The sequence below is a fragment of the Uranotaenia lowii genome, chromosome 2 (genome assembly GCF_029784155.1).
Source record: "Uranotaenia lowii strain MFRU-FL chromosome 2, ASM2978415v1, whole genome shotgun sequence".
NCBI lineage: Eukaryota > Metazoa > Arthropoda > Insecta > Diptera > Culicidae > Uranotaenia > Uranotaenia lowii.
In genome coordinates, this window is record NC_073692.1 from 332,798,041 (window position 1) to 332,810,994 (window position 12,954).

The following is a 12,954-nucleotide window of genomic DNA, read 5'->3' on the forward strand; positions in this document are numbered from 1 at the left end:
CGATATGGTATTAAAATGTGGCTTCCATGTCCTTCAGCATTCCACAGCCATTCAACAGAAATCCCGAAGAAGAACGAATGAAAATATCTGGATCTCTTGAACAAACCGGAGGGAAAAAGTGAAGTAAGAATCGCGAATCTCGTTAATATTATTATATCGTTCATTATTGATAAACAATAAACTTCCTTTTGAATGTATGTACATATAAAGCATCCTCAATTTGACAGAATTCCTTGTCTTTAAAATTCTAATTTGATTTTTTTCTGCTGTATGTGATTCTCCTACTCTATGTGATTTTAACATACTTCGGAGTACTTTCTACATACTCGGTACTTGTGGCTTCCTGCACTTACGGGTTGTTTTGACTTCTTTTCACTTACTTTTGTGAAGGATTTTCTAAGCGTTTAGCAGTCTTTTTGAGTTGTTTTTTTTTATTATATTTGAGATTTTTTGTGTCAATTATTTACGTCAATTGACAGATGAGAGTTAGAGTTAATACATTCTAACTCTCATCTGTCAATTGATGTAAATAATGCAGTAGTACACAGCAAAAAATTTCTAAAAGTACACGGAATCTAAAACACGAGTGATCTATTTTTTCTTGAGTGTAATTCCAAAAAGATGTAAGTTTAAACTTCTTTCGCTGTTATATTAGTCTATTTTCCAAAATTGAATAGAAATAAACTTGAATAGAAATAAAATTGAATGCAAATATTTAAATTGTGCCTTTTTATATTTCAAATTAGTTTGCGCGTCGGGCCCAAAGTAAACAAGTCGGAAAATTATTCGGAAACGAGTCATTCAAAGGCGTAGCTACAGGAGCACTTTAAGAGTCTTTAAAGTAGTAAGTTTATGAGACGTGAAATGAAGAATATGGTTGAAACTGATTAGTTTTCTCTCCATTACAGCAAGGTCAGACTTTTCGCAGCTGCTGATATCCGGCCAGTGATTATCCGGAGAAACTTTTGTCAGAACAATTCAAGTGTGCAGGATGCTGACCGAAAAATTATGATTTCCGGAACCATTCGAGGATGCTGATCACGCTGATTCGAAAAACATTCCCGTGCTGGAAATCATCGGATGCAACAACAATATCAGACTGACGCTTCCGAATGGTTTTTTTTATGTTCAGTTTTGGAAATAAATGTGAATTAAAAATGATACATGCGGCGTATTTATTCAAGACAAAAGCAAAAACCTTAACATTTAGACAAAATATCAATATTTACGATAATAAATTTTAAAATTTACATTCCTGTGTATTTTTACACGACGGCTTTTGTGATCCAATCTCGTGCATTGATTTCGATCTAAATTTACACGCCTCAAAAATTAGATCCTCGAAAAAAATATACCTTGATAGAATTTTACACCAAAATCGATGTTCCGTTTTCGTGCATCGTTTTCGATCTAAATTTACACTGAATTTTTCTTGCTGTGTATAGTATCAAGATAGGTAGATCATTAGGTATAACATTGCGCTTAACCTCAATCGGCCGGCAGAGCCGTGTAAACGCAGGGTCCAAAATAGTTATGAAATTTCGGATGATATGTATGGGATTTGAAACAAAATTACAATTTATGGAAAATTGAGGGGTCCTATTGCTCAAATAAGTAATCAGTCGCATACTTTGAAATAACTTGTGTAGCACTTACACTTAACCCAAAATCACACTTAAAATACACTAGAAGATTCACTTAAAAGTGAAAACTCAGTGAATTTCTTCATTTCAAGTGGCTCATGTACATTTCACTTGCCTTTCACTTAAGTTTTAAGTGACCAAATCAATATTCACTCATTCATTACTTAAGTTTTAAGTGACCGGCACTGAATGCTCGATGCTCACTTGAAATTCACTTGACCGGTCACTTAAGCCAATATTCACTTGCCCATCACTTATTGTTCAAGTGGTTTTTTGAATAGCGAATGTCAACAATGTCAGTATTGATTGTTTTATTGTTGTTTGGAAAAGAAACAGCAGAGGTTTGTTTGAGTCGGTAGGTGCAGAATTAGAGTAATATATATTATCTCTTTCATTGAAAATTGGATTTCGTGCAATGTTTTGCAGTCGCATTTATCCGTACAAAGGTTGACTGAAAAGAGGTTATCGTGAAGAACTCCGACAGATTTGACACTGATTTGTCAGGACGCACGAATGTACAAGTTCGCACAAATGTCGCAGTCATGAGTGCGCAGTCCAATCTAGTGCGCTGCGATTAATATGTTTTTAAACAATTATATTTTTCCAAAGGTCGGCAGAAATATCGTGTGAATCGGTCAACACGTCGCAGTGACCTGTTTTAAAGCAATCAGGTTTTGGATACGTTTTCCGATGATGAATTATTTTGAAAATATTCAAGTACAGTGAAGTTAAAGTAAGTATCATGCAAAACAATAAATACTTGTTAAATTTAAATTTTTTTAAATTATTTTTCAGAAAAGATCAACCAGAATGTCTCGTCAGGAAGTGAATGATTTTTTCAAACCGAAACTTCTATTTGAACCCAAATAAGGAAAAAGTGACGGGTTTTACGTCGTATTTTTATCAATAAATAATTGTCTTAAAGAAACAAAGTTTATTCATGTTTGATATTCCGAAATTTCACCTAAAAACCACTACAAATGAAAGATATTAATGACCTGAGCATACATTTGAAATTTACTTTGCCATTCACTTGAAATTCACTTGATCGGTCACTTAAGTGATTTCACTTGATGGTCACTTAAAATTCACATGAATTTTTTTTTTTATAATTCTTTATTTGAAACGGCTCATACGTTTAAGTTTTAAGGAGCCACACTCGTTTTTTGTTTTTCACAATCATTTTCTTAGTCTAGCACTTTTTTTTTTAAAGAAAAAAGAAGATAGAAAGGGAAATATGAAAATAAAATAGGGTTATAGACGGAGATCGATAGCTTTTAGATAGAAGTAGATTTCGAACATGTAGTCCAAATCTAGCACAGCTAGCACGTCTCTCACTGGAACGTTAGGTGGTTTTCCTCGGGCCCGAAGGGAATCTATGAAAGTCGTTCTGGCGACAAGATGGACCTCACACGACCAAACAATATGCTCGATGTCGTGATAACCTTGGCCGCAACTGCACAAATTGCTGCCAGCAATACCCAAACGAAAGAGTACCGCGTCTAAGGGATAATGATTGGACATGAGACGGGAAAATATACGAATAAAATCCCGACTCAGGTCCAACCTATTAAACCAGGGTTTGAGGCTTACCTTTGGGATAATCGAGTGAAGCCACCGACCCAACTCATCCTCGTCCCATTTGCGCTGCCAGTTGACAAGAGAGTTTCTTCGAACCAAAAAGTAAAATTCGTTGAAGACGATTTCACGCTGAAACGTGTCGCCTTCCATCGCCCCCACCTTTGCTAGCGAGTCTGCTCTCTCATTGCCCACTATCGAACAATGTGAGGGGACCCAAACAAAGGTGACGACAAAGCATCGACTTGATAAAGCACTCAAAACATCCCGTATCTTCCCGAGGAAATACGGTGAGTGCTTTCCAGGTCTTATCGAACGGATAGCTTCAACAGAGCTGAGACTGTCAGTTACAATATAGTAATGTTCAACGGGTCGTGAGGCTACATTTTCTAGTGCCCAATAAATCGCTGCTAACTCCGCAATGTATACTGAGCATGGAGATTGAAGACAGTACGAAGCACTAGTAATCTGGTTGAACACTCCAAATCCCGTTGATTCTTCGATAAGGGACCCGTCGGTAAAGTACATTTTGTCAGCATCGACGTGTCTATATTTAGCATCGAAAATTCTTGGAATCATAAGTGGACGATGCGAATCAGGGATTCCACGAATTTCTTGCTGCATAGACAAATCAAACTGGACAGAAGAGTTGTCGTAGTTTGGGATGTAAACACGAGTTGGAGAATACAAAGAAGGATTTACCTGCATGGACATGAAGACATGGTATATAGACATAAATCTGGTTTGAAGATTTTGCTCAAGTAGCCTTTCAAAATTATCGATCACCAATGGATTTATGACCTCACATCTGGTGAGGAACCGGAGTGATAATAAGCTGAATCGATCTTTTAATGGGAGTATGCCTGCCAAAACTTCAAGGCTCATGTTATGCGTTGAGGGCATGCAACCCAAAGCGATGCGGAGGCAACGATATTGAATACGTTCGAGTTTTATCAGGTGTGTTTTGGCAGCCGATTGGAAACAAAAACTGCCATACTCCATCACTGAGAGAACAGTGGTTCTATATAACCTTATTAAATCTTCCGGATGAGCTCCCCACCAGGTGCCGGTAATTGAACGTAGAAAATTGATTCTTTGCTGGCATTTTCCTTTCAGATACTCAATGTGAGCTCGCCAAGTGCCTTTGGAATCAAACCAAACTCCAAGATACTTGAAACATCTCGATTGAGTGATCGTTCTGCCTAGGAGTTGAAGCTTAGGTTGAGCAGGTCGACGTTTCTTGGAGAAAACAACCATCTCCGTTTTCTGTGGGGAAAACTCAATCCCAAGTCCCAACGCCCAGGAAGACAATCTGTCTAAAGTATCTTGTAAAGGTCTGTGCAGATGCGACTCAGTAGATCTTGTGACAGACACCACGCTGTCATCTGCAAGTTGTCTTAGAGTGCAGCCTTCAGAGAGACAACAATCGATGTCACTTACGTAAAAGTTGTACAAAAGTGGGCTCAAACATGAACCCTGCGGGAGGCCCATGTAAGAGGTTCTTCTGATTGCAATATCTCCGTGAGCAAAGTTCAGATGTTTCTCACAAAGCAAGCTGTATAAGATGTTGTTCAAAAGGGGAGGCAGACCCCGGGAGTGCAACTTGTCTGCCAAAACCTCTATTGAAACTGCATCAAAAGCTCCCTTTATGTCTAGAAACACTGAAGCCATTTGCTCACGTTTCGCGTACGCCATTTGTATCTCTGAAGACAACAAAGCCAGGCAATCGTTTGTCCCTTTGCCCCTGCGAAACCCAAATTGAGTATCTGAAAGGAGACCATTTGTTTCCACCCACTTATCCAAACGGAACAAAATCATTTTCTCCATCAATTTCCGAATGCAAGACAACATCGCTATTGGTCGGTACGAATTAAAATCGGACGCAGGTTTCCCAGGCTTTTGGATAGCAATAACTCTCACTTGTCTCCAATCTTCGGGAACAATCTCAATTCCGCCCGATAAAGGAAGGTGAATTCTATAAAAAGAGTGGCACTTGTTGATCCCCAAAAGCACCCCTCCATAAGAATCGTCACGATCCAGACGGATGATATTAAAATCGTGGAAAGAGATGTTAGATTGAGAAGAAAGCCAAGTTTCGGATAACGCAAAAATATCGCAATTTGTTTCATGAAGAAGAAATTTGAACGGATCCAATTTAGGGATTATACTACGACAATTCCACTGTAGAACAGTGATATCTCCGACCTCTCGGTTTAAATTAGCCATCGAGAGAGATAAACACTGAAAGAAGGGGCCAAGTTTGCATCAATTGCTTTAAAAATGTCTTTACTACAGGAAGCAACGCGGAAACGATGCCTCTTATCGATTCAGATACGTTGAAGAATGATAAAAGTCCATTTAGGATGTCGCTCAACTTGAAAATTCCCGATTGAGTTGATGGCTCAGCCGAAACGGTGTTAGATTTTGGGGGTTCCGAAGTCTTCGCTGCTTTTGGTTTATTTAGGGGAACAAAATTAATGGGAAATCCTGGCGGAATTGATTTTTCTGTCCCCGAAGAAGATGGCTTTTGTCCATCATGGATTAAAGAGCTAAATGTAGGAATTTTCTTTGGAATTCTGCGGTTCTTCGGAGCTGGTTTAGAACGTTTCCGAGAGTTCGCAACAAAAACAATAGGATGATCTTCATCAGTCGTGTCAGTATCTCCATTGTCAACTGGCAGCACTGAAAAAATGTTACTTATCTGAGGCTGAATCGGGGGAGAAGCGCTTTTTAAAATAGCGGCGTAAGAGCGATTGGATCGTTCTTTCAAAGAGCGCCTCTCCTTATCCCAGCGACTCTTAAATGCCTCGCACACAGAGATATCATGAGGAGAGCCCCCGCAATAAATACATTTCTGCTCTATTGCTGAGCACGCTCCTTCCTCATGATTCTCTCCGCAACGAGAGCACCGTGCTTTATTGCAACAATGGGACTCGGTATGTCCCATTTTGATGCACTTTTTGCAACTCATTGGGCGAGGCACAAAGAGTCGCACAGGAAGTCTCAACATTCCGCCAATCAAGACGTAGTGAGGGAGGGCGGTACCCGCGAAGGTAACACGAAATGAGCCTGAAGGCGAGTACCCTTTAACTCCGTTTACGACGTTGGCAGTTTTAAGTTGACGGACGTCCAAGATTTCGACCGAAGTCGAGTCAAGGCCTTTAAACTTACCAACGCCGTTGGATTTGATGTATTCTTCCTCCAGACTCATTTCCGTTATCACACCCTCTATCTCTACGTTTCGAGACGGAATGAAAATATGGTACTCAAGCTTGAAGAAATTGCTGACAACAATTTCATTGGCAGCTTTCCGGTCAGCCACAACAACGCGCAACTTGTCTGGTCGCACCTTAGTTATGCTGGTCACGGAGGTCCACCTCGCCAGATCTTTAGTTATCTGAATCACATTGAGTCGTTTTCCACCGGTTTTGGGCCGGATGAAAACCACCCAAGGCCCATTGAAAGTTGTACCATCTGTGTAGGTACGGAGCCGGGTTGGTCTACTATTAACTGTGGGTGATTCATGATTATCCTCCATCAGAGCATGGGAAGTATTTGATGGACCAGCAACAGCCGAATCCTCCAAATACTCCTCATCCTCGTAGGTGACACTTTCGTCATCCATAGTTAACGGGTGGAGCCCCCCGCCTTCGCTCATATTTTCCAACGGGGACACGAATGCCTTCCGTGTGGAAAATATAAGCAAAGCTTACAACTGTTGAAATCAAATAAAGGGAAAAAGATAGAGGAGAAAAAGATAAAAAAGAATAAAAAGAACTCACAGCTTTTTTTTCTTAGACTTAAGCGTTTCACGAGTGTTTTTCTTCAATTCCGGCACCGGCTCTACCACGTGCTCGTCCTTCGTTGGTTGAAGGTGGTGACGTCTAGCGAAAAGAACGATCAATCACTGGGTCCTCCCTGTATCCCGATCACGGCAATCAGAACCAGAATCCTCGGTACGCCCTCCTCGGTATGCAAACCCGTATGTTCAGAGCGAACAAAGAGCACCCTTTTGATGATGATGATGGCCTTGGCGGTGTTTTCGTCTGTACCTTCGCACCGGCTGTTCGTTGGCAGGGTACGGCAATTGACAACCGTACCAGCAGGAAAAACCACACTCTGTGGCAAACTGCAGGAATACCACCTTTCGTGGCAAAACTAAACAATCCAACTTTGTGAATTCGGCCAAATTTCGATTTTGCGAGAAAAAAATTTTCTTCGAAACGGACGTGAAAAAATGACCAATTCACATGAATTTACGTATGGCGAAAATTCACTCCAGATGTCACTTACCTTTAAAGTGAAAATTATTTTCAGTAGAGTAAAATGTATGCTCCAAAGCGTTCAATATTCTGACTACGAGACAGTTTTTTCTTTGGCAATTTAGCAGTATTTCAGCAAAATATTCGAATTTCGGAAAGCATTTTTTCAAATGTAGTTGCAAAAATATGCTAAAAATGACTTGTTACAAATTGTAGTGAATGCTACTTTATTTTAGATCCAGTAAAATTTAAAAAAAATCAGCTGTAAGGAATTGAGCAAAATGCTATTTTTCAAATCTATAGAAAATTCACGTAAACAATATGTTTTCCATTCGAATAAGCGCTTGATGCATTGTAGATACTTTGGTGAATATTTTTCTATTTTTTGCCGAATTTTAAAATCAGTAGTTTTGCAACAAAACTCATATGTTAAAAAAATTCCATACATTTCTGTGAGATTTCTATAACTATTTTTTGACAGGCCTACTAATACATATGCAAGCAACGGAGTAGTATACCTATGAATCTAGCTATCCTGGTACAATATAAAGTCGTTTTTGACATTTCTTACGCACACTTGCTGAGCGTGTACAGATGAGTCGGGACAATCAACCTCAAAAACTTTCGGTACAAAAAACGGGAATTTATATGAATCTTCAAAATATGTTTTGCGCTCTCATTCGGGCACAAAACGGATGAGTCCAAATAAAATCTTAGGTTAAAAGTAAAAAAAAAAGTAACACTTCAACGCACCCGTACTTCATGTCCAATTGAGCTGGTATTGAAAAGGGTGATACGGTCAAAATTTGGTCAATATCAACTTGACGTATTTCTTTCAATTTTGCATTTAAAAAACCTGAACACCCCTCATTTTGAAGGTGTGTGTGTAGAATGTTGCTCCTGTTTTGATTTTGAAATTCACTCTTCAGTTGTCAAAGTGCCGTCCAAGGAAGAAGAGCAGCGTATCAAAATTTTGCTCGCGCATCGCGAAAATCCGAGCTATTCGCACGCAAAGCTGGCAAAATTGCTAAAAGTTGCCAAATCAACCGTTACAAGTGTAATTAAAGTGTTTGGGGAACGTTTGTCGACAGCCAGGAAGTCTGGATGGTGGGGGGAAATCGAAAACCGGAAGCCAAAACAGTGATATTGGAGCACTCGCCCTTAATAATCTCATTTAAAAACGGATTTGATATTTATTATAGAACCCGAAGTATTAAAAAATTTCATTACTATTTTCTCATTTTAAATCGTTTTTTGTTACTAGGAAGGATTTTTTCAAATTATTCATAAGTTTATAGACATCACTTCTGTTATGATTGGAAATAGTCTTTTCAATTACCTCGTGCTTTTCCTCTTCATCGTTGAATAATTCCTTGTTCTCTGACGGATCCGCAAACCGAACCTTGGACGCTGTCTTGGTGTTGTTCTCGATGTGATGGTGATGATCGACGATTGCTTGCACCTGCAGGGTGTTTCCGGTTTCAGGTCCACATAAGTAATGCATGATGATAATGCGGGGGTGGTATGAAAGGAGAGAAAAAAAAAACGAGAAAAAAAACATTTCATTAGTAAGGATACCAGACCCAAAAGCGATACTCCTTTCGGCAGCTTAAAGCTTTAAAGTTATTGCCGCTATAAGCCCGTCTGTTTAGCGGAGATAATAAATTCTTGAAGATCTACACAGCAGTCACATTCTTCCTGGAACGGTTAAACTTGAGAAGCGTAACATGCCTTTTTACAAGAATTGAAAAAAAAACAGTTTCCTAGAACAAGCCTTAGTTTTGAAAAAAAAAAAAAAATGAGAGGTCATTTATATTTCAATGTGAGATTTAAAACTGAGCAAGAAAAGGGTACAGTAGTGTGGGTTATTTTTATCCGATGACTCAGTGTGTTTCTTTCTTGTTCACAAGAACCATACAAAAAGGGGAAACCATAAATAAAAATGTGTGAAAACTTACTACAACATTTGACTTGCAAATAAAATCCGTCCCGTTTGTAGCTATTTTGCGAGCTGTGAAAAGGTAGCACGGCAGATGTGGAGAGGTATTAAGTGAACGAAGGAAAGAAACGTGGACGAAAGTTTTCGATAACAAGCTTTAAGAACACGTAAGTGACATTTAGAAGTATGAGAAGGGTGTGAAAGATGGGTGGGATTCTATTTTCTGGTATTTTGGGGTTTTTTTTAGTACAATTACAAACTTTAACGACTAACATAGCATTTTGGTACAAATATTCGTTTCTTTAAATTTGTTGATCAGGACGATGAGAGATAAGCTTAAGTTGTGATTGTAAGGCATATAAATTTAACGTTTAATTATAATTTCACCCCAACCTTCAACGAAATCACCTTTCATGCTAAGTATTATTGAACCATAACTATGAGAAAGAATACTTAGAATAGAAGAAAAAACAGAAACCAGACATAAACAGGAAACAATATCAATTGTGAAGGAAGTTTTATCAAATTAGAGGTTTACATTTCTCGCAAAACTACCAGTTTGTGAGCGGGCAGATGAATATAATAACGAACGACAAACCATGGAACAAAAAATGAAAAAAAGGCAACGAAATGGAAACAACTAAGGTTCTTGAAATGTTCTGTACGACAGGTAGGTACCAGTATGCAAGTGGCAACTGCCTTTGAAAAATGGTGGAAACTGCGATAAAAAGGGGAAACTTCTTGCAGGCGAAAGCAAACGAAAATTAACAGAAAATCACTTTAATGGTGCAAACTAGGAAATGGAGGAGGCAAGTAAGAAGTATGTTGAATTCTTTTTAATAACACTTTTTCAAAGGGAATTATAAACGAATTAAACGGGGGAAAATGGTGGTTGAGAATTGCTTTTGACGCAATCGACACTGTTGTGCTGGAGTTAGAAGATGGAAAAGTACTTCAGAAACGCTAACTTAAAAGTATGCAGTTTAAATATGAAATTAGGAATTATGAGAAATAAGAAATTCAAACTAGATATTTAAATTCACACCCCAGACACAAATTGATCATTTTCGATTCATAAATCGGATTTGGAAATCAGGTTTAGTATTTAGACACAGAGTTAAAATGTAGAATTCAGATCTAGAATTCAAACTCTGAATTCAGATTCTATTCTCAGGACTCTGAAATAGACAATTCAAACAATATCATGATTGGGTCTCAAACTAGAACTAAAAATAAGAAAATTTCAATGATAAAAGTATGATTAATATAAAACTTATGCTGAAATTATATTGCTAAGTTCAATTTTTTATTATTAGAATTTAATTACAATACGAAGTCCCAGAAAGTCGGTCTTTGGTCAAAATTATTTTTCTTCATCTAGTGTGAGTCCACCAAGCGATATGGTATAAAATGATGAAAATTTTTTGGTACCTCCGCGTTAGACAGATTGAAACCGTTTGCCTTCAGAGATTAGGAGATAAGAGCAAAAAATTAGAGAGAAAATCTTTAATTCCATCAAAAATAACACTTGGGTAATGATTATGTAGAACATTTTTTTTTGTTTCTAGTTGAAATAAAATTTTCTTGAAAAATGAGAACTAAATTATTCGTTCATTTTATATTTTCAACGTTAACAAAATCACTAAAAAAACGAAAATCGAGTAAAAATTTACGGATAATCGAATCACGGATGATGGAGACACAGAAAAACTTGAACTCAATCGAATTTGAAATTCAGCTCATTTAAATAATTTTGTTTTTTTTAAATATTATCCTCCTAAAAATTTAGATAATACTATTCCAGGTTTTTAAATGTTTTTTTTATCTACAGGCAAGCAGATAAGATTCTTTGGAATATAAACTGTCTATAATCTTCTCAAATTCTTTTCGATCAGATGCGTAGTATCTGTTAACTAATTTAATATTTTATTCATCATTTTTTCTTTGAAATGTCTCTAAAACATTCGTTCAATAGGAAAAAAACCAGATCTTCTAGTTTTACTGAAAAACAAAATAGAAATTATTTATACACTGAATGTTTAGATATTAAAAAAAACAATGCAACCATGTTTTATTGCTGTCATATTAAGCAACAGCCTACTTGATCCATTAGCTACTTAAATATATAAGGTAGCAATATGAGTTTATGGCTTATTTATCTGAACTTATTTGTTTTGTTGCTGCGCTCTGACATCGTGCACGTGTTTTTTATTGGTTTGAAGACAGTTTTGTTCAAAATGTCCGGAGACGAGACATTTTTGAAGTACTCAATGAGAGCAGTCACAAGGCCTGGAATAATAGAATAACTTAAATTATGGAAAAAAAATTAGCTATCTATGATTATAGACTGTGGAAGGAAAAAAGCTGTGAGAAAAATTACAACAAGAGAATGCTCCAATATACAACAAAAATGGAAGCGCTGTAGCCACACAGATACATTCTTTTTTGCGAAAAATAATCTTGGGCTTCAAACTAAAATAAGTCTGGACAAAGCTATCAATAAAGGTAAATTTGTCAAGTTTCTTCCAGTTGTTAAATCTTCTGTGGTTGCTTGAATAGTTTTTAGAAATGTAGAAATTGTGTACCATTTTTATGAAATCTTCTTCTTACAGAACAGAGATGGGTCTTCAAAAAGTGTTAAAATAACATGCATTTCTTTCTTGCCAAATTTGGATCCATTAGCATTATTTATTCAAGAGTTGTGCAGATATTTATTCAGGTAATATTTGTATGGGAGCCCCCAATTCTTGTGAGGGAAGGGATCTCAAAACATCATTTAACTTGTTAATGGTCCTATAATCCTTTACACGAAAATTTTCTCGCCGATCGACTGAGTAGCTTCCGAGTTAATAAGGAAAATCATCTAAACAAAGTAATCTAGATCAAATTTCACAACATCTAGTTAAAAAAAGTTACATCAAGTTAAAGATTTTGATTAGATGAACAACTTTTCAGAAGACTTCAAACTTCAAAAAGTTATGAAGTTTTGACCATTGATTTGTCAGGTCTGCCCCACTGTGGCACGTATCCGGGCCATACAAATCCGGGCAATTTTATACAAAATCCTGGAAAAATCCAGGCATTTGATTTCAAAATTGACTACATCCGGGCAAATTATATCAAAACCCAAAATCTACTCAACAAAAAACAAGAAAAGGCTTCCAAAAAATGATTATTTTTATAAAACTTTGCTCGAAAAATTTCGTTTTGGAAACATAAATAAAAACTAATTTACAACACAATTAGGTTTTTTTTGTATAAATTTTGTATTGAATATCCGGACAAACCCGGATAAACCCGGAAAAAATTCTGGCAACCTTTTGGTAACTTTCTCCAAAGTTGGTTTCAGCTTCAAAACAAAACGTGAAAACCGTACCTCAATCATATTGGCTAAACAAAAGTAAAAATGGTGAAGTTAACCGAATTTATGATTGTAATAATTTGGCAGAATAAAATATATTCTCTTAATTTCAACCTGTGTGACCTGTATGTGTGTTTTAGTCTGTGAATTTCAATTTTTTTTTTCGAGAAA

The 12,954-nt window shown here is 37.0% G+C and overlaps 1 protein-coding gene across 8 annotated transcripts in view; it reads right to left on the minus strand.

Annotated features, from left to right (window-relative positions):
* Positions 1-12,954, minus strand: part of LOC129748030 (solute carrier family 12 member 4) — a 780,735-nt gene that overhangs the window by 32,000 nt on the left and 735,781 nt on the right. For all 8 annotated transcript variants that reach the window (XM_055742491.1, XM_055742493.1, XM_055742490.1 and 5 more), the window contains one exon: positions 8,823-8,945. In XM_055742491.1, the coding sequence (XP_055598466.1) occupies positions 8,823-8,945 (123 nt within the window). The remainder of the gene's footprint in view (positions 1-8,822; positions 8,946-12,954) is intronic.